Source organism: Eptesicus fuscus, chromosome 4 (genome assembly GCF_027574615.1).
Source record: "Eptesicus fuscus isolate TK198812 chromosome 4, DD_ASM_mEF_20220401, whole genome shotgun sequence".
Taxonomy (NCBI): Eukaryota; Metazoa; Chordata; class Mammalia; order Chiroptera; family Vespertilionidae; genus Eptesicus; species Eptesicus fuscus.
In genome coordinates, this window is record NC_072476.1 from 80,702,939 (window position 1) to 80,726,223 (window position 23,285).

The 23,285-nt window shown below is 40.4% G+C and overlaps 1 protein-coding gene across 1 annotated transcript in view; it reads right to left on the reverse strand.

The window, feature by feature from the left end:
* Positions 1–12,006: 12,006 nt before the first annotated feature.
* Positions 12,007–23,285, reverse strand: part of IPO11 (importin 11) — a 143,910-nt gene continuing 132,631 nt past the window's right edge. Inside the window, exons 28-30 of the mRNA XM_008161859.3 lie at positions 19,799–19,894; positions 15,904–15,988; positions 12,007–13,353 (exon numbers count right to left, since the gene is read on the reverse strand). Of these exons, the coding sequence (XP_008160081.1) occupies positions 13,189–13,353; positions 15,904–15,988; positions 19,799–19,894 (346 nt within the window). The 3' untranslated portion in view covers positions 12,007–13,188. The remainder of the gene's footprint in view (positions 13,354–15,903; positions 15,989–19,798; positions 19,895–23,285) is intronic.

Sequence of the window (23,285 nt, forward strand, 5' to 3'; positions counted from 1 at the left end):
TTCTGGGGCCAAATCAAGAATGAAGCCCTAGCCGATTTGGCTCAGTGGATAGAGTGTCGGCCTGCTGACCGCAGGGTCCCGGGTTCGATTTCCATCAACGGCACATGCCCAGGTAGCAGACTCGATCCCCAGTAGGGGACATGCAGGAGGCAGCCGATCACTGATTCTCTCTCATCATTGATGTTTCTATCTCTCTCTCCCTCTCCCTTCCTCTCTGAAATCAATAAAAATATATTTAAAAAATAAAAAAAAATGAAGCATGAATTTAGTGCACTGTAAGCAGCCGGAGTTCCATGATCATTTTAAATGGAACAAAATGGTGATGTGGATTTTGTTTATTGCCATTTATTTTGCATCCTCCTCAGGCTCAGTGAAACACGGTCCTTCTGTGCAACTGCAGTGCCTTGGGATAGTGCCAGACATCGAATGTGGCTCCCGGTCACTAGAAAATAAGACTAAAAAAGAAGATGGAAACCAACGGCCATCTGCAAGATGTGGCGATGAATTACTTAGACTTCCAAGCAACCATTTTGAGGCAAGATTAGTAAATGAGCCTGGAACCCCGGGGTCCCTCGCTGGGAGTGTGATGACTCCTGAGGGGCTGTGCTCACCATCCACTCAGACTCCCCGTGGCCACAGTGGCCAGGCTGCCTGCCTGCAGATTTAGCCTCAAATCGAGGCAAAACTCATCCATACTTTGTGAGTACATTCAAACTAGGTTTTATTTTTAGAGCCACAATTCTACCCATAGAGCTGGGACTTACAGCTATTAGACATGTTATCATCAGGGTGATGTGAACAGAGAAATATTAGTGAGGGTTTTTTTAAATCCCTCTGTTACAGGTTGAATTGTGTCCCCACAGAAGATAATTGTTGAAATTCTAACCCACAGTACCTCGGAATATGACCTTACTTGGAAATGAGGTCATTGCAGATGTAATCATTTAAGTGACTGATTCCCTCCTAAGAGGAAGGAGGCACAGGGGGAGCCGAGATTGTGCGAGTGATGCACCCACAAACCTAGGAACCTGAAGGAGTGCAGCAACCCCCCTACAGAACAGGCTTCAGAAGGAGCCAAGCCTGCTGGCCCCTGTTGGGACTTCTGGCCTCCGGGCCTGTTTTAAGCGCCCCAGTGTGTGTGGTGCTTTGTGATGGCAGCCCCAGCACCGTTTCTCAGGGTGTTGCTACAACTCCTATTCCTCGCTTTACAGAACAGATGCTCTTCTGAAATGGTGAGTGAATACAGATCAATGAATAGAACATGACTTGAACACTGGAGATGTAGTCCCAGAGAGTGGTTTTGACTACAAGATGTTCCATAAGCCACGCCACAGAAATCTTGCCCAAACACTATTCATGAACACAGTTGAATTTAGCATAAGGGGCATTTCCTAGTTCAGTTTCAGGAAGAAGTTCACAAATGACATTACAGACAGCACGGGCCCAGGACACAGCTCAGCAGTGGCGGCGACAGTCCAGTGAGGACCTACTCACTTGTAGAGCACCTACTATGTGCCAGACACCTTGCCAGGCGCTTTACAGACATATTTTTCAAGACATTTATTCCTCTCTTTTGAAAAACAAAAGTAATAGCAAACCTTGCCTTGGGCTGTGACCTCCCACAGAGGGCAGGAGAGGACTAATGGTCTCTTCCACAGTCCCACATGGACCTTCCTCTTCACTGAAGCTGCTCCTCCTTCTGCAGCAGTAACCTCAGCATCTCCATGTCTCACCACCGCCACCCGCCAGGCCTGCTACATTGCTTATCAACCACCGTTCTAATGGCATCAGCCCTGCAATCCATCCCACCGCCTGTTCACCACATCCGTGGCCTGCCACGCTCTCTGCTTCCAGGTGTTCTTAGGAAAATGACAAAAACTTAAGTTGGCCACAAGTCCCTACAGAGGCCTGCTGCTTCCCTGTCCTTCCCAGTCGATGAGTCTCTCTCAACACTGATGTTTCTATCTCTCTCTTCCTCTCCCTTCCTCTCTGAAATAAAAAAAATAAAAAGTTTTTTTTTAAAAAAGAATGTTTAAAAGGCTTGAGGAAATGGTTAAACACTCTGAAGAAAAATAAAATACAGCAAAATTTAACTGATTGCCTCTGAGTATTATTATTATTACTGGCAATTTATATTCCCTTCCCTCTTTCTCATTGTATTTTTTAACTGTTTACCATGAAATGTGTTGCTTTTATAATGAGGAAAATGTTATTAAAAAGCAATTGACCATGTAATTTGCTTGAAAGGTTTTACTTGTTTTATCAGTTTTCAATTGCTGTTTCTAAATTATTTCAGAAACAAAACTGCTAATCTCTTAAAGAATTTTTCTTGTCCTTCAGGTTATTCAGATAGTGGAAGGCCAAGTACATTGGACTGTTTCAGCACCAACATATAAAGGGCTAGGAAGTCAACACTCCAGTCTTTACAGGAGTAACAACTGGACAAATGGAAAATCAATGACTGTCCTTGAACTCATCAGAGAATTGAGTTTGCAGGGAGAACTGTCCCCCGAAATGTGGAGAAACAGGCAAATCCAGAGTCACAGCCCAGATCTGCTCACCGGGAGTAGGAGTGCTGCCTTGCAGAACCGGCACCATCTCCATCACCATCTCCGCTGAGCCCAGACCTTGCTTCTGTGAGCGTTACCTCCAGGAGCCCCACCAATTTCTCCTGGTGAAGATTCCCTCGTGGCTCTGGCAGGTGGAGGGAAGAGTGATGTTTGTGAAACATGCCCAGAGCTTTCTCCATAACAGAGGCTTTCTTACTCCTGAGGGGAAAGACTTTACCAGAGCCTGGTCCTGAAGCCATAGGAGAATGGAATAACTCTCACCCCAGCCCCTTCTAGCCTTCCTGTCCCACCTCAGAGGGATGAGGAAGCTATTCAAGGTCATAGGCCAGAGACTCAAGCCAGTGTACTAAGAGACTTGAGATTTAATCATGATTAGAGAACATTCTTCTCCCACACACTTTACCATCAGGACCACAGTGTGCGAGTGGATTGCCCCTGAAAGAGCTATCAGACACAGCCTCTCTTTGAGACTTAGGGAAGGCCAATGTCAAGAGAGGAAACAAACACAGAGCCCAGAAGAATTTGAAAGCTCTTGCACCAATCTCAGCTACCATCAGGACCACAGTGTGCGAGTGGATTGCCCCTGAAAGAGCTATCAGACACAGCCTCTCTTTGAGACTTAGGGAAGGCCAATGTCAAGAGAGGAAACAAACACAGAGCCCAGAAGAATTTGAAAGCTCTTGCACCAATCTCAGCTACAGCAAACATTAAGCACACACAGCCTAAATCCTAACCAGATTAACACAAATGCTCACACCGAACACTATCTCAGTTTCTATTACCCAATGCAGTATGCCCAATGTTTAGCAAAAAATAAAAAAATAAAAATATAAAGCATGCTAAAAAACAAGCAATACATACAGGTCAAGATCTGTGATCAAATAAGAAATCAGAGAAGACTTCAAACAAATAGACCAAGACTCATGTATGATAGATGTTACAATTTTCAGGTAGGAAATTTAAAATAACTATAATTAATATGTCAAGGGCTCTACTAGAAAAAGCAGGCAATATGCAAGAACAGATGGGTGAATATTCTAAGAAAAAATGCTAAAAATAAAAAACACTGTAACAGAAATAAACCCAGAACATGACACCTATGTTTATACTTATTCAACCTCCAGAAAACCAAACACAAAGAGAAATATCTTGAAAGAAGTCAGAACAGTGAGGGAAAATCATTTTTACCTATAAAGGAATAAGGATAAGAATAGTAGTGGGCTTCTCTTCAGAAACCATGAAAGCAAGAAGACAATGAAGTAAAAGATTTAAGGTGTTGAAAGAAAAATGACCCAACTAGAATTCTATATCCAGCAAAAGTATCCTTCAAAAGTGAAGGATAAAGACTTTCTCAGACAAGCAAAAAGGGAGGGAATTCCTGCCCTGCAAAGAAATATTAAGAGGAAAATTATATAGGTCAGAAATTTGGATCTACATAAAATAAAGGATAAGTGTGGGAGAATAAATGAAGGTAAAATAAAATCTTTTGCCTTTTTAAAAGCCTTAGTTGATCTAAAAGGTAACTGTATAAAGTAATAGTAACAGTGTATTGGATGACTATAGCATATGGATAAGTGAAATGAGTGATAGTAACATCATGAGGGACGAGAGGGAGGACTGTTAAAAAGTACCTTCACTACACATAAAGAGGTGTTATTTTGAAGGTGGACTTACATTAGTTTAAAATGTATATTGTAAACCTAGGTAACCATTAACATTTAAAATAAACAAATACAGGAGGAACCAAGATGGCGGCAAGGGTAAACAACTAAACTGCCGCCTCGCACAACAATTTCAAAACAACAACTAAAAGACAAAGCGTCTACCACCCAGAACCACGGGAAAGCTGGTTGAGTGGTAGATTTACAATTAAGAAGGAAAAATAAAGGAGCACAAATGCGGAAAAGCTGAGGTACAGAGGCGTGAATCGGGCTGGTGGTGGGCGACTGGGTACGCGACTTTTTGTCAACCCGAAGGGAGATAAGATCCCAATCACTCTGAAATCCAGTTTCTGGGGACACGCGGGGGACCCAGATGCCTATGGGGAGAAGCTGGACTCTCAGCCATTGGGTCGGAAAGTGAGAGTGACTTTTTTACAGAGGTGTGCCCAGCAATCATTGTTTACTGCACTGGAGCGCGGGACGCGGGGACTTGGAAACCCGGAAAGGCAGAGATGGCTGATGGCTGCCATCGCTGTTTGCCACGCCCTAGCCTAGTGACGCCCTGAGACCCCGCCCTGCCCTGAGACCCCGCCCCGCACATTCTACAAACCCGCCCAGGCTCCACACAGCGGCTTTTGCATATAAATGGTCTGTTCTATGGAAGCTTAACCAAATAAACTGCAACTCCAGTCAGACTGCTCCAAAACCGCCAAAGCCCAAGAAAAGAGGAAAAAACTGTAGTTCTTGCTGTAGCTCCTGCTGGGTGGCCTCAGACAGTAGCTGAACTGCACCCCATTGGAGATCCAGAAACTAGTTCATCTAGTGGTCGGTGTGAGACGACACCAGATTTCAACCACTCTCATAAGGGACACATTCAAGAGGCAGACTCAGTGAGCACCAAAGCCCTACTGGAACAAGTCCTGCCCCATAAACATGTCTCCAGCACAGCAACTCTTCCATTATAGACACAGCGGGTCCTCACAGCCAATTGACCTGAAGGTCAATTCCTCCCAGTGACACCAACAACAATCAAGACTTAACTACAACAAGGCTGTACACACAGTCCACAAAGGGGTACACCAAGAGTGTCCACCTCAGGTAACTGGGAGGCTGACCCGTTGAACCAATAGGACACCTAGTACACAAAGCTACCCTACCAACTCAGGGAAGCAGCGAAAATGAGGAGGCAAGGAAACAGATCGCAAATGAAAGAAATGGAGGAAAACAAACAGTTCAAAACACAGTTATAAGGTTTTTGAAGAATTTCATGGAAAAGGCCGGTAAATTTAATAAGACCCTCGAGGATATGAAAAAGGACCAACTAGAAATTAAACATACACTGACTGAAATAAAAAATATTATACAGAGACCCAACAGCAGACTAGAGGAACGCAAGAATCAAATCAAAGATTTGGAATACAAAGAGGCAAAGGACACTCCTCCAGAGAACCAAGAAGAGAAGAGAATTCAGAAAGTTGAAGATAGTGTAAGAAGCCTCTGGGACAACTTCAAGAGTACCAACATCAGAATTATGGGGGTGCCAGAAGAAGAGAGAGAGCAAGACGCTGAAAACCTATTTGAAGAAATAATGACAGAAAACTTCCCCCACCTGGTGAAAGAAATAGACTTACAAGTCCAGGAAGAGCACAGAACCCCAAACAAAAGGAATCCAAAGAGGACCACACTAAGACACATCATAATTAAAATGCCAAGGACAAAAGACAAAGAGAGAATATCAAAAGCAGCAATAGAAAAACAGTTAGTTACCTACAAGGGAGCACCCATACGATTATCAGCTGATTTCTCGACAGAAACTATGCAGGCCAGATGGGAGTGGCAAGAAATATTCAAAGTGATGAATAGCAAAAACCTACAACCAAGACTACTCTACCCAGCAAAGTTATCATTCAGAATTGAAGGGCAGATAAAGAGCTTCACAGATAAGAAAAAGCTAAAGGAGTTCATCACCACCAAACCAGTATTATATGAAATGCTGAAAGGTATTCTTTAAAAAGAGGAAAAAGAAGAAAAAAGTAAAGATAAAAATTATGAACAACAAATACATATATATCAACAAGTGAATCTAAAAGTCAAGTGAATTAAAAATCTGAGGAACAGAATAAACTGGTGAACATAATAGAATCAGGGGCATAGAATCAGAGTGGGTTGATAATTCTCAGGGGGAAAGGGGTGTCTGTGTGGGGGGTACGGGAAGAGACTGGACAAAAATCATACACCTAAGGATAAGGACAGCGGGGGGGAGGTGAGGGAAGAAGGGAGGGTGGGAACCGTGTAGAGGGGCGATATGGGGGGAAAAAAGGAGAAACAATTGTAATGATCTGAAAAATAAAGATTTATTAAATTATAAAATAAATAAATAAAATAAAATAAACAAATACAATTGAAAGTACATTGAAGGAGGCACTAGAGATTCAAGGTCTTTCGAGCCTGCCTCATTTGTGAAATGGTATGGTTAGATTAGATTACCTCTGTTTCCCTTCCTGCTCTGAACTTATATGACTAAAAAATATAAAATAAATAAAGAGCCTATCTTCTTCCTTTAAGAAAAATCTATAAGAAGTGATATCTATAAGAGTCTTCTGAAAAGTATAGGCTTTTAAAATAACCAATTATCTGATCTATTACTTCAGTAGGTTTAGGTTTCCATATTTCCATACTAGGCTGCCTTTAGCAGGTTTATCTAGTAAGCATAATAAAATATTGGGTTCAGCATTTCTCGATGCGTTGTGCTATAGCAAAGCACAATAAGGCTGAAAAGAAAAGGCCTTGCACAATATTGATCTCACTGCCAGAGGCAGCACAAGACATGTGCCTTTCAACCCAAGAAAGAAATAAACTGAGCTGCCTTCCTGGACTAAATGGAGCTCATAATCAGTTTGTGATTACCTCCAGATCTGTCAATAGACTTTCCTGCCCTGGCTTGCTGTCAATACACTTCTGAGTTCAGTGTGCACATTTATGGGCTATGACTTCCCTGTCAATCACAAAGTTTTGCTCTTCTACATTACTGCTTAAGCTGCACTGTTCGTTAACAAAGAAAAGGCCACTTTGGAGTTAGTCTGGAGAGCACTGTGGAAATGACCTGCCTCTTCTGAAATGAGATACTCATCTTGCCTGAGGTAAAGCTACTGAGAAAATACTCAGTCTCATCTCCAGACTCTGCTGCTCTAAGGTTTTGCAATAAAAATCCTCAACAAGCAGAATTCTACTCATAAAGCCAATTTCCAACTTTAAAACCATCTGCCTAGGGGCAGACATAAATGCTTTAAGCCTCACTGGACTCATACCTACCCGTTCCAGCAGTTACTTGCATTCTCTTTTTGCCCTAGTGGGAAATAAAAGTGGCATGAAAATCAATGCTTCACTCAGAAGGAAAAAAGTGCTGGATGACCAGACATCAATACATTCCTCCCTGAATTGGACAGTTCTTCAAAGCACAGTTGGCTAAACAAATTTCAACAGGCCCAAATGAGTTGGATGCAGGCATCAGCTGGAACAAGGAGCAAATGGTGCTTGTTAAAGATCTGGGGCTAACAGGACACTCTCTACTTGTTAGAGAGTAAGAAAGAAGAAAAAATGTAGTCAAGGACTCTCCATTTTGAATTTTATCCAAGTGTTTCAGGCAATAAGGAGTCCCTCGGGCCAGTTCAACCCCCAGAAGTAAAAACAGAGAGACTCAGATCAACACCTATTGTCCTTTCCAGGGCACTAGGATCTTCACCCCCAGGGCTCTGACACTCAACTTCAGACAGCAGCCGGGGCTGTGGGAAAGTTCCAGCTCTGTAGCCCACAGACTGGCCTGCACCACTTCACGGACATCAGGTTCTGTGTTGCTGACAATTTGGGACAGAATGTAGTCTCTTAAGGAGAGAAAGGTGACTTTAAACTGCTGTTCCTGATGTCACAGGCCAATGGAGGTACCAAGACCAAAGTTTCACATTTAAGGAAATGATTATTTTCTGCTCTCTCCTTGTCTTGCCAGCTGATATGTACTGCTTCTTACCATAAACCACACTAAAAGAACACGCTCTAGAGTCAGGCCTGTCTGCCTGTTAAGTTCAGCCCAAATATGATCAAGTACTTTACAAATCCAAAATGGGTGTTTTGGTAATGCAATGAGAAAGGCAGTGTTTGCCTCCATTTCTTTATATTTAGTGGTGAGTTGAAATATTCACAAAGATAAACATACCTCTTAAACACAGAGGGTGTGAGGAGAGAAAGAGAGGGAGTGGGAGAGAAGCTGATGACTCTTGGCTAAGAGCTGTGCCATAACAATAATGGAGTTTCAGAGACTTAAGATTGATGAAACCATGCCCAGGTTCAATACATTTTTTCCCATCGCTCAAAGGTTTAAAAAAAATAAAATGGCCCCAGCTGGTTTGTCTCAGTGGCCAGAGCATGGCCTGCAGACTGAAGGGTCCCAGGTTCAATTCCAGTCAAGTGCACGTACCTCGGTTACAAGCTTGATCCCCGGCCCTGATGGGAGTGCATCCAGGAGACAATCAATTGATGTGTCTCTTCTCACATCCATATTTCTCTCCCCCTGTCTCTCCCCTTCCTTTCCACTCTGTCTAAAAAAATCAATGAAAAAATGTCCCTGTGTGAAGATTAACTATAAAAAATAAATAAAACAATACTGAAAATTTCTAGGACTGTAAGGTTCTCTTTGACAACTTATCCTTTAATGATGCTACACCTAAATCTTTGTAGCACCATTAACAGAGACACAACCCGGCATTGCACGCCTGCTATGTGATGCCATAGCAAGTACACATGACCAACGGAATCCTGTTGCCAAAAAATATCAATCTGAATCCAATCATGAGGAAACAATAGAACACTGCATGATAATGGACATATAGTAAGACAACTGTTTTGGATTTTTCAAAAAAGGCAATGAAAAAGACACGAAAAAAGGATTATTCTAGATTTCAAAACTAAACAGCTAAATTCAATGTATCAATGTCAATGAATTCTGGATCTTGAAACAACCAAGCATCGTAGAAGAGATATCTGTAGTGCTTTGGGAAAATTGGAATTCAAACTGTTTATTAGATACTAGAGACCTGGTGCACAAATTTGTGCACATCGAAAGTAAATTAGGAGAAATATTTTAATATTGCTATTTGCCCTGTCTCTATAATAGAATTGTCAACCAAATCCACAATTGACAATGACAGATCAAAACACTTGCGTGCGATTGGTGCAAGAGTGTTACATGTAACATGCATGCACGAGTCAACTTAGCCTTTTATATTATAGAATAAACTTGCTTAATTAGACCTGCTTTCTGATTTAGCTAAACTTTTTCCACCCCAGTGAAGCACCCCAACTTCTTTTTCAGGTAATTGTCAGCAACACAGCAGTAAAATCAACACAAAGCAGATTATTATTGTAGATCACGCAGGGAGGAAAAAAGGTAAAATATTTAACTGCAGCAGTGTTTGACTATATTCTGTGCAGTGAGATAACCTGAAGTCATTTTCAAGGTCCACCATCTCTTACTTCTTTTCAGTCGGGTCAAGTTTCTAAGCTTTCTAAATCTCCCTTTTCTGGCTAATGAGACGAAAATAGGATTCCACTGAGTTTCCTATCTACCTACTCCAGGACTTCTGTGAGGATCAAATGAGATGTGGCACGTGAAAACGCTTCACACACATTTGGTTAAAATGTAAAATGTTTCCACCTGGGTATAAAGCAAGTCGTGATCCTGGGTGAAGAAACTCTAAGGAGGCTAGTCGCTAGGGAGAGAAAGCCAGGCATTGCTACGTTAAGTCATTACCTGGCATCCACAGCCACTGTTTCCAGGCTGGGCTGTGGGCCGCATTTTGTGCCATGGGGTCTCGGCAGCGTCGGCTGCAATTTGCTCCGGGGTGGTGGCAGGGCCTGTGTCCCACTTGGAGGAGGCCAAGTGTTGCTTTGTTGGTGCCAGGCCATGGTGCCATTTCTCTATAAATGGCCAGTGCACATCACGGCAGCTCCTGCGTTGAGCGTCTGCCCCCTAGTGCAGAGCACATCACAGCAACAGGTCGGATGGTCGGACACTTAACATATTAGCCCTTTATATATATAGATTAGTGCATTAATATTTTCTTAGGTATAATAATGATTAGTAGATATGTAGTGAATGCCATTCTTAGAGGTATGCTGAAGAATTAGGGAGGTGAAAGGTCTGTACTTTCAAATGATTCAATAAAATTAAGTGCATATACTGTCTGTGTGTGTGTATATATATATATGAAGAGATAAATGTGGCAAAAGAAAACAATTTGGTGAATCTAGACGATGAGCATCCTGGTATTTCTTTCAATGCTCTATAGATTTAAACTTTTCTAAGGTAGGGAGATTAGTTTTGTTTTTCATGGCATGCATCTTAGCCTTTCCTCAGCTTTTGCAATGACTTTTAAATTTAAACTCGGGATTTATAAGGTCTGTAGAAGTAGAATAGAAACCCACTGGCCTTAGTTGGTAAGCCTTGAAGTTATAATTCGTAGAATCAGGAATTAGTTGTGAGGCTACAGAGCTTCTAACATTTTCAAAATCTCACTGATGATTTTGTAAGTCAGAGTAATTTCAAGCAGTTCTGAGTCTGGAATCACAGCTGCCCAGTTTTAGCACAGTGACATTTACTTTGCAATAACCTCACCAAACTGTGCTGTTTGAGGGCAGATTTTAAATGGACATCAAATTAAAATTAAACAGTGCCAGCAGCCTTCTCTTTTGTAAGTAATCTTCTTTCCCTGCTATTCCTGAACATACACTACGGTTAGAACCACAGTTTTCTTATACCCTGGTGGCAAGTGCTTCCATTGAACTGTAAAATTCTGTGAGGTAAGTACCCTGTTCTAACCCCAGAATGTAGCCTAGCACCATGGCACAAAACAGGAACTTGGCATATACCTGCTGAATAAAGGGGTAGGTAAAATACAGATCCAAGGTGAAGACTTTTCAAGGAAAACTGTCTTTTTAACGTGTAGTGATGCGGCTCCTCTAATATGAGAGAGAGAAGGGGAGGAGAAACCATTTACAATAAAAACTTTAACGTTATTGTTCGCTACCTGGGCCTTTGTCAGAGGGTGGGAGAACTCTCTGGAAAGTAAAATAAATAGAAAAGGAGTATGTTTACGGAACAGAAATGATCATCTTACATGTTTGCCAGAAGACTGCATTAATAAACAGAATTCTGTAAATCAATACTTATATTTTATGTCTTAATTAAGCACTTAAAAATTCAAGATACATGGAGTTTTTTCTGAGCTATTTACAAAGCCTATTTTAATCTTTGATTTAAAAAAAAATGAATAATCTCTTTCCCAGAGATAAGTTTTTACCTTTTTCCAAAATGGCTATTTTAGTAATATTTGCTGTAACACTATAATGAAATCTGTCAGGACTGGGAAGACGAGCACGTCACTGCAGCTGGAAAACTGGAGTATGTTTGACAATTTTTTATTAACACTAATAGGAATAGTGCCTCAAATGAAAATGATTAAGACAACAAAAATAAATTATTCTCCGTAGATCAGTCTTGCAAACTGAGGAATGGTGATGAAGAAACAGCTTCGAGAAGCTCTTAGACTTTAAATGAAAAGAGAAACTAAGGGGAACTAGCACCTGCCACACGCAGCACTGCCTCCTACCTGGACAGCGCCAACACCAGAGCATGAAAGAAAACTTCCCTTTAAAATTCACTGGGCAATTTTTATGAACTCTGTTTTTGTGAGTGGGGAAAAAATAACCAGTCAAATCAAATGTAAGGTATCTTTGGAAAATTTAATTTGGACCACATTTTCTTTCTTTTGCTGAAAACACCCAATACTTCTATACATTCTGGGTTCTGCAGCTCAGAGAGGGGCGGTGCTTTCCTGCAGGGACACGCTGTACCAACTCTCCACAGAAAGACCAGGCATTTTCCAACAGTGTTTTTGAGTGCTTCCTTACAAACGCTTTAAAGGTTCCTAATAATAAGTGGCAAGTGAAACAAAGTAAGGCTGTATCTTCTCCCATTTCCCCTTGTGTGGTGCTGCGTGTTGGAGGAACAAGGAAGACTTATCACATCAGTGTGGGCACCCACCTCACTGCAGCCCTGAGGCAGCCCTGCGCCTGCAGAGCCCGGGATGGGTAAGTGGGAACAGCCGCGCTGCAGCACGGGTCTGGCTGCTTGGGTCCTCTTGGTGGCCCTGGGCCTCTGGAGGAACAAAGGAACTAGGACCAAATCCTGACCCGAGGTCTCCCACCTGGTACTGCAGTACCACAGGTTCACTTCTGCAGGCCTTACAATGAGTATTTAAAGACTAAATATAATTACTGAACATCAAATGAGAAAAAAACAAACCTTTACTAATTATGGTAACAAATTACTAGAATGAAAATAAAAGCATTTGTTTGATAAAACACGTTTTCTATGTCAGATGAAAGCAACTCCCTTGCAAGATAATCTAGTAATGTGTATTTGTCACTATTTATATAGTTTTGCCTGGTGCACAAATTTCTTTAATTGCATCTGAACAGCTTTGTCATTTCTCAAACTAGTAGTGTCATTAGCTTAAAAAAGAGGTAAGGCAGCCAATTTTTACTAATTTTGGTTGCAGAAAGACATCTCAGACATTAACTTTCATTTTCTCAAAGATTAAGAGCACATGATTAAAAGGTAATCAAATAGTTTCTTCTCTTATCAGGAAACTAAACAGCTATACCATCAAATCTATCTCTAGTAAACACAGGGCCCCTCATAAATATAAAATTAAATTCTTTTGAGGAATACGTTTGTGGTTTTAGTTATGCGGGATTTACATTCAGTCACTGCATTTTGTAGTAAAAAAGTGTGGTCTTTGCTTGTTTCACACACAGGCTTTCCTCGTGTCTCAGCAGGCGCTCAGATGGCAGGTGGGTTCCCTGGCTGGCTGCGGAGCGGAGGCCGCCAGAGTCCTGTGCTCTCAGAAGCCCTGCAGGAACTCCTGGAGCTGGGTGACGATCTCCGTGTCCACCGTTTCCATGAGGGACTGGAAGCCCTGCTCGCCCAGGAGCTCCTGCTGTGCCTTGAGCTTCTCGTAGGTGAACTGCTGCAAGGACACAGTGTGCACCGGGTCCTTCAGGGCCAGCTGTGGGACAGAGAGGACCACACTGTGACAAAGGGCAAAACAGTCGCTCTTACACGCGCCTGTCTAAAATTCTTCATAACCTCCCCGACAGCGACACACTGCCCCTGCCTCCCTTCTCACAAGAGATTCCCAAACAGCCTCATGGTGTTAATGTTTGTCAAATGAAATTCACTTGGTGTGTCTAACCTCAGGAACTAGGGCCTCTGAGCATGGAGTTCCAAGATTAGTACAATCAACAACTAAGGGTTCATCCATATAAAGACACAAAACCTGGTAGAAAGGACCCTAAAAGGAATAGAACATGCTGAAGACCCTTAAACACAACTGTCCAGGGTTTCTCTTAGGAAAGCCAGGTAGTCTACTGTGGCAGGACCACAGGAAATGCACCCCATCCTGGATTGTATGCTATTCACATTCACTATATGCTTCTGGTTTAAAATGAGAAAAATAATAAACAACATAAATGATACACAAAACAAACACGTACTCTTTCTCTCCCACTGGTATATTTGAAAAACAAAAGAAAAATAATTAAATTAAAAATAGCCCATCATTCCACTCTCTAAAGATAACAATCAACAGAAAACGTTCTGGCCTCGGGTTTCGGGCTCCATCCCCAAGTGTGGAGCATGCAGGAAGCATCCAATCAATGCTTCTCCCTCATCATTGATGTTTCTCTCGCTCCCTCTTTGAAATCAATAAAAATATAATAAAAATAAACCTCTTCAAAATAGGAACTTCCTTATGTAGGACAATGCTTTGCAAGAAGGGAAAAGTGAGAATGAAAGTAGGAAAAACTGCCAAGAAGACAGTCTAAGGGTCACTGGAATGATATCTAAGTTACTGAAAATAAGTTCTCCCAAACTAGGCCACATCTTTCACCTATAACTACGAAGACTATTTACTCTGACTCAATGCCACACTGCTGAAGTTTCCAAGGGAACAGTAGCAAAGTTGCTGAACTCGTCCTGATTAAGGTTTCTGGTAACAATGCAAGTAAATAATGAAGAAATAATGAGGATGCCTGCTTTGTAATACTCAAGAACAATACTGATGTCAGTAGGCAATTAATCTGAAATCTCAACTAAAAACAAAACCCAGAAGCCATCGCTTTAATTAATTCCAAGGGCATTTTCAAGATAATTTTCTTTCCAGTATCTTTTGATTACTATTATGTGGCCACTGTGAAAGATCTTAACCTCTGGATCTCAAACTATATTTTATTAATATTGTAGCCCTACAACAAAAAGAACTGCTAACCCAGGAGGATGCCTGGCTATCAATTTGAGTCTTCATTATACCTCAGCTGGATTATTTAAATTCATTTCTTACTATCCTCTTGGATTGTTTTAATGTCACTTGCAACTCTGCAGGTTGTAAGAGCTAAATTAATCACTGAAACTCTGTATTTCTAAATTTGGGGAAGTTTAACATTGCTTTTGATGGTCTCAGTTGTAAGGAAAGTTATATTAAATCTACCATTTGAAATGTCCACTACTTTTATAAAAGCAGCCTTAGGTAAAGCTGTGTGTCCGATGCCAGCCTTTTGTATGTTTCATCATCACCAGAAGACAGGTTCTGTGAGCAGATATTCAAGCTCACAGAGGAAATACTAATTACAAAGATCAATGCTTTGTACATGGTACTCTATTGCCACTGTGTGCCAATGTACCTCTTTATCACTCTCTCCCCTCCTTCTCCCTTCCTTTCACTCTCTCTAGAAATCAATAGGAAAAATATCCTTGAGTGATCTTTAAAAAAAAATTCAAGATTATAAATAATTTTAAAGGAAAGATATTTTAGCTCTAGCCGGTTTGGCTTAGTAGGTAGAGCGTCGGCCTGAGGACTGGAGGGTCCTGGGTTCAATTCCAGTCAAGGGCACGTACTCGGTTACAGGCTCAATCCCAGCCCTGGTCGGGGCACTTGCAAGGAGGCAACCAATCAATGTGTCTCTGTCACATTGATGTTTCTCTCACATGGATGTTTCTCTCTCTGTCTCTCCCCGTCCCTTCCACTCACTCTAAAAATTAATGGAAAAATACCCTGAGGTGAGGATTTAAAAAAAAAAGAAAAGATAGTTTACATTTCTCATTCTTTATTCTTTTTTCTTATTATATTCCTATAGTAAGAAGTAATAGTTTTCTAAACAATTTAGCAATTCATTCAAAGGCATTTTTATAAATGTCTGTGATGTATATCCAAAAAAATTCATTGCAAAAAATCTAAGAAATAACCTGGAATGAAACAACTTCAGTGAATCTTCTCAAAACAAAAGAATCAGCATTACAACTTAAACACGATTTGAGGGACATGTGTTTTCTGTGAGTAAAAGAACAAACCCACTGCTCTGCTAAGACAATAAACAATTATTTCATATCAAGGAATAAAATTAATCTGTTTCAGGAATAAACTCCCAATTTCAAAGCTCAGCTAGCTTACCTTAATTTTGCAATAAGGGATAGAGGAATGGACTAACAGATATTTTCAAGCCTACAGAATATGATGATATATGGTTCTCCCAAATTTTTAGAAGCTACCTTTGTAACTTACCATTTTTTTCCTCTTATCCTGTTCTGTGGGTGGTTCTTCATCTTCTGTTGCTTTTGGTTCTTCAAGGTGAGACATCAACATACAGCTACAGTTTTTAAGAAATGTTTTTAAGAAATTTTTAAGTTTTTAACACACTAAAAACAAATCCTCAAAATCACTGACAACATTAATGCCTTTATATACCAAAATGTGAGGAATAGCTAGATGAATTAGATTTATAAGTTTAAAAAAATTTAATTACAAAACAATATCTCACTTTAAAAAGGGCTACACCAAAAAAATTTAGAGCATTTTACTTGAGCATTTAAGGTAGTAAACTCTAAGATATTTATTTATAAGCAAAATTTGAACCATATATTACTTGGCAGTCAGGTGTACCCTTTATGTCTTTCTAAAAAAATGATACTTACAAACACTTAAAATTAATACTTCTTTTACCACTAAATTTCACTTGTCTGTAGATTATTATGCATGTTTCATAACAGTAGCAATAATTTAAAACATAACATCATTAAAGCTCTATTGATTATGTAACAATCAACTTCATGCTCCAAATGACATAACCACTAGGCTACAAGGAACTGGTCCCTTATGGCACCTGTACCTGCAGGACAGTTATAAATCATTTTGTTTTGAATATCTGCATCACTGCTCTTCACCATTAGCAGAGATGACAGAAATGCAGTTTCCCACTTAGTCAACACTGGTGCCAAGGAGACCAGAATGAATAGTGTCTTGTGCAGGGGTCCTCAAACTTTTTAAACAGGGGGCCAGTTCACTGTCCCTCAGACCATTGGAGGGCCGGACTATAGTTTAAAAAAAACTATGAACAAATTCCTATGCACACTGCACATATCTTATTTTGAAGTAAAAAAACAAAACGGCAAAAACACCCGCATGTGGCCCGTGGGCCGTAGTTTGAGGACGCCTGGTCTAGTGTATCAAGTTGATGGGAACAAACCTCACTGTTTCCTAGTGTAGAAGAGTGGAATTCAGTAACTACTCAGACTCATAGGTCCCTAACCAATGCAGATGGGTGGATTAGAAAACTATGGTACATCTACATAACTGAATACTGCGCTGCTATAAAAAAGAAGGAACTTTTACCATTTGCAGCAGCATGGATGGACCTGGAGAGCATTATGTTAAGTGAAATAAGCCAGGCAATGAAAGAAAAATACCACATGATCTCACTCATTTATGGAAAATAAAGAACATTATAACCTGATGAACAAAAAGATAGATACAGAGGCAGTAAAGCACTGAACAGACTTTTACAGCAAATTACAGCGGGAAGGCTGGGGAGTGTTGGGGAAGGGGAAAAGAGATCAACCAAAGGACTTGTATGCATGCATATAAGCACACCAATGGACACAAGACACTGGGGGGGCGGGGGAGGAGGATGAGGGCATGCAACAGGGGGTAGGAGAGGCTGGGAGAAAAGTCAATGGGGAAAAAAAGGAGATATATGTACTAATATATGTAATACTTTAAACAATAAAAAGAAAGCTTGGTTTCACTTACATTTTGTAGTAAAGTTACATGCTTGACACATTTTATTTGTATCCTATCTAATAAAAGGATAATATGCAAAATAACTGTCACTCCGTCACAAAGATGGTGGCACCCATAGCCACAAGATGGCGGCGCCCAGTCCTCTCAGCCCCGCAGGAGTCCTCTAGTCCCGGGGGGGCAGCCACTGAGAGCGGGCAGCATGAGCGGCCTGGTGGAATGCTTGCTTAGTCATCACCCCACAGAGACTCTGACAGCAGGGAGGAGGAAGTCCCACCCCCACAGAATCAGCCAGAATCAGCCATTGGTCAGACAGCTCTCAGCGGCCTGACAGCCAGGACTCTCATTCACCTGCATCTCAGACCGTGACAGCAGGGAGGAGGGACTACATCTAAAGAGCAACTATTGATACAACGTAGTTCTGCAGCCAGAAGAAGCCGCTGTTATCGACAGAAAATGTCTGAAGACCAACGTGCATCTCATCTTGAAAGAAGGTGGTGCCTGTGATGGAATGTATCTGAAAAGCTACTATTGGCAAAACGTAGCTCTGAAGCCAAAAAAAGCTGGCATCATCGACAGAAAATGTCTAAAGACCAACGTCCTTTGAAGTTGAAAGAAGGCGGTGGTGACGACAGAATATGTCTAAAGAACAGTCATCAACAAGTACTACCAATACTGGTAGGAACTGCCTTCTCAGCGAAAATGGAGTACGTGAGGATGCAATTCTCGAACATAGTAGTGGTGCAATGACTGTTAGATGTCAATTTTGCCTATCACTAAATTTCTCTGATGAAAAACCATCTGATGGGAAATTTACTCAATGTTGTAGCAAAGGTAAAGTCTGTCCAAATGATATACATTTTCCAGAATACCTGGCATATTTAAAAAGATTAATGACAAACGAAGATTCTGACAGTAAAAATTTCAAGGAAAATATTAGTTCCATAAATAGTTCTTTTGCTTTTGCTTCCATGGATGCAAATATTGCATCGCCATCAGGATATGGGCCATACTGTTTTAGAATACACGGACAAGTTTATCACCATACTGGAACTTTACATCCTTCGGATGGTGTTTCTCAGAAGCAGGGGAGGGACCAGGCCTGCAGGGGAGGGCAGTTGAGGGCGATCAGGCCTGCAGGGGAGGGGAGTTGGGGGGGAACAGGCCTGCAGGCAGGGCAGTTGGAGGTGACCGGGCCGGCAGGGAAGGGCAGTTGGGGGCCATCGGGCCAGCAAGGGAGAGCAGTTGGGGGCAATCAGTCTGGCAGGGGAGCAGTTAGGTGTCGATCAGGCTGACAGGGGGATGGTTAGGGGGTGATCAGGCTGGCAGGCAGAAGTGGTTAAGGGCATTCAGGCAGGCAGGCAGGCAGGCAGGCAGGCGAGCGGTTGGGAGCCAGCAGTCCTGGATTGTGAGAGGGATGTTTGACTTGGATCAGGCCTAAACAGGCAGTCGGACATCCCTCATGGGGTCCCAGATTGGAGAGGATGCAGACTGGGCTGAGGGACACCCTCTCCCCCGCCCCCAGTGCCTGAATTTCGTGCACCGGGCCTCTAGTATGTTTAATAAGATTCAACAACATATATCTGCTTTTCAATATTTCTCAACAAAATATGATTCAAACAGCAATCTTTCCCATTTGCTATAGATGGGAAAATGGGCTCAATACATTACTGAGGAAACCTCAAGGTGGCCTGGAATCTCATAATGCCCTGCTTATCATTATATGAAACGTGTCCTTTATCAACAGTAATAAGAGAAAAGTTGAAGCAATTCTACTAACTACAAAAGGATAAAAATGATTGACTGTTTAAAAGAATTTCAAATTAATAACTATGTAAATATGAGATTATCAGCATTCCTAATAACATGATTTTAACTATTCTCCCAAAGAAAACAATTTTAAATATTCTCTTTGAAAAAAGTCCAGTACCATGTGACCCTCTAGTATCTTAAAAGTGCCAGTGATGCTTACACCAGGCAAATACAACAACAGGATGCTTGTCCATCTCCTTTACCCCATAACTTGCCTAAAAGGGGAAGAAACTTTGTTAGATGGAAAAAAACCAACCTATTAAAAAAAAATCTTTAAAAAGGAATTTATATGCTAATATACACTTGGGTTTTTTTAAGTTAATGTCAAATCATAAAATGATAATTAAGATAAAAAGCCCAATTTAGAATTTCGCTATAACAAGATGAAGCTGATCTTAAAATAAACAATAGTATAAGCAAAATAATTTTTTTTTCTTTATAGAAGACAAAATTAAAACAGTTGCTATTCTGTTTTTATATGATGATAGTGAACAAAACTCATGCAGGATATAATTAATTACCCCTCCCCCCCAAGTATTGTCAAGTGCAATTACTTAAATGATCTACCTACTCTTTATATGTTCTTGTCTCAGGATCTTCCGTCATGACATCATGGAGGCCCTCCACTGAAATGTTTATAATTCCACAGAATTTATCTTGGATAACACTAGAATAAAAAGAGAGCAAAACAGGTTAAACTGAAATATTTCAATAGGTTTTCTTTTTTCTAATTATCCTCTTGAACATGAAGAGAAATTTTAGTTCTAAAATTCAAAGAAAATTTTCAAAATATATTTCTTAAAGCAGAAATTCTACATTGTACATATATTAAGACTTCTCTTTCACTAGATTATTAGTGTGCTTTGATACTAGAAAGGTAGATTAGATAGAAAAGAGATGCTTTATAATATTCTTTAACTTAATATTATAGTCTTGTGTTGACTTTATAACTAAAAAGATAAAAATACAAAAATGTTAAAGATTAAAAATCTCTATTCTCCTAAAGACACTATCAAGAAAAAGAAAAGCCACAGACTAGGAAAAAACATTTGTAAAACATGTATTTGACAAAAGACTTGGAACCAGATGAAAACTCAGTAAGACAAATAACTCAATTTAAAAATGGGTAATATTTGAACAGAGATTCTGCCAAAGAATATATCCTCTATAATAAAACCCTAATATGCTAAGTGTAAGGTCATCCAGTCGGCCATTCAACCAATCAAAGCATAATATGCTAATGATATGCTAAGGCCGCTCAACCACTTGCTATGATGCGCACTGACCACCATGGGGCAGACACTCCAACTGATATGTTAGCTTGCTGCTGGGGTCTGGCCAATTGGGACTGAGCGAGATGGTCTGGACACGCCCTGCAGCACTCCCACGGTCCCTCCCTGGCTGGCCAACCTCCCGCATCTCTCCCTGGCCCCAATCGTGCACCAGTGGGGTCCCTTGGCCTGGCCCATGCCCTCTTGCAATCTGGGACCCCTCGGGGGATGTTGGAGAGCCAGTTTCAGCCTGATCCCACAGGCCAGGCCGAGGGACCCCACTGGTGCACGAATTCGTGCACTGGGCCTCTAGTATGTATATAATATATATAGATGTCATATATCAATAACTAAAAAGATGTTCTATGTCATTAGTTATCTGAGAAATGCAAATTAAAACCACAATGAGAAAAATAATAATAAACCACAATGAGATTTTAATAAAAGTAAAGTTAAGAAGATTGACATAATTTGAGTGCTCGAAAGTCTGAGAAACAACAGGACCTCTCATACATTGCGAGTAAGAATAAAAAATGGCACATTCATTTTGGAAGACACATTGGCAATTTTTATGGAGTTAAGCACACTCCATTATAACCAAGCAATCCTATTCCCAGGTATTTACCCAAGACCAACCCTCAGATCTGTATGTGACTATCTATAGTAGCTTTATTCATAAAATCCAAAACTGCAAATGATCCAAATGTCTATCAACTAGTGAGTGGATAAACAAATTGTGGAACACTAATTCATTGGAATAGTAGTTAGCAATAAAAAGGAACAAACTACAGATATATGAAACAACTTAGATAAATCTCAAAAACATTACACTAAGAAATAAAATAGACTCAAAAGGCTACATATTGTATGATTCCATTTATGTGACTTTCCAGAAAGACCAAATTACTTATTTGGTCAGTGGCTGCCAGGCAAAAACACAGGGGAACTTTTTGACGTGATCAGAATATTCTATACTTTGGTAGTGGTTACATTTACTAAAACTATGCTTAAAAGGTTTTACTACAGGTAAACTATACCTTAATAAACCTGACTTTAAAAAAGTGGGAGTACATACCCATCCACTGGGACACAAAATTATAATATTTGATTTTAAAACCAACTGAATAAATTACAACTTTTGTCTCCAGGGAACTTATAGTATCATTTCTATCAGGGACACAGTGTTCTCATACTGCACTAACATGCATAACTAATTTTTAAAATGTTCAGTAAAGTAGTTCCCAAAGTCATCACACTTTGGGCCACATTCCCACCTTTGTAAAGTCAAAACTCTTTGTCTATACATTCAAATGTGATCTGATTTTAGAAAACGAAATCACCACATGAGCAAATAATAACCAGTTGATATCATTCTAATACATTGTAATCTGCATGTAAAACTCTAGTGTTTGAGTATATATTCTTGATGTTAATATATTTCCTTTATAAAAGACTAAAAAAATCTCTAAAGAAACAAACATATGGTCTACCTTATTAGGACTTATTGAAAAACACTGGAATGAAAATTAAAAAACCAAAACTCTTCACTAAAAGTTCAGCTACTAACTGTGCAATCCTACTGAAGTTAACTTATTTCTCGAGGTATTGGTCTCCCTGTCTGTAAAATGAAGGCTGGAGTCGGGGATGGCAAACACATGGGAGGAAATAAAGCCATTTCCCCCTCTCACTGTGGAGTTCTTCACCACTAATCCATCCCAGCATGCTAAGCAGGCAGGGCCTGAGATTCCTGTTGAACACCCGGCATTCTATCAACCACTGATCTCAATCAGCTGAAAAATACAAAAACCCTCTAACTACAGCTTTCAAGGCTCTCTACAGGGCTGGTGTCAATATTATTTAGGAAGAATTCACTCAGGCAGCTGCCTTTTTACTCACATCACCTCCAAGCACCAAGAAATTTCACAAGAAATCAATGGAATTTCTGAATACTGTATGTTTTCTCAAAGGATTCATCGTGAGTTTTCCTAACACATAGGAAATGATTGTGTTCTGCTACGTGGGTGAATGTGAATTACAAGAAAGTATATTAGAGAGAGATAAAAATGTATAATTTGACAGTCAGCTCATTTGATTATGTCTGTTACATCAAATTATCATATTGATCAATGTTGGTGCTACCACCACGAGCACATGTTTTTGAAGAGAAAGTAAGAAGTTATATCTTTATTATATAACATTATAAAAAAGTAATTAGCAATATGCTGAATTATAAATAATGCAGCAATTCTATAGCATTAGGCTTCAAGTCAGACATGAGCATTTATAAGACTTAGCCTTTAAGTCTAAGAATAGATATTGATAGACTGCAGCATAAAATAAACTTTGACTGCACAATTCTTGCCAAAAGCAGTAACTTCACCCCTTTCTCATAAATGATGAGTCTGTTAGATGACACTGCTGGAACCAGAATAAACCTTGAAAAGTTCTGAGGCAAATCTAATGCATTCAGGAACTTGAGATTTCTAGAAAGCCAAAAGAAAGAAAGAATGATGACAAAAAAAAAAAAAAAAAGGTGTTAAAAAGTTAGAATCAAGAATGGATAATGAGCCCTAACAGGTTTGGCTCAGTGGATAGAGCACCGGCCCATGGACTGAAGGGTTCTGGGTTCAATTCTGATCATGAGCATGTACCTCGGTTGCAGGCTCGATCCATGGCCCTGGTCGGGCGCATGTGGGAGGTAACCACTCCATGTGGCTCTCTCACATTGGTCTTTCTCTGTCTCTCCCCCTCCTTTCCACTCTCTATAAAAATCAATGGAAAAATATC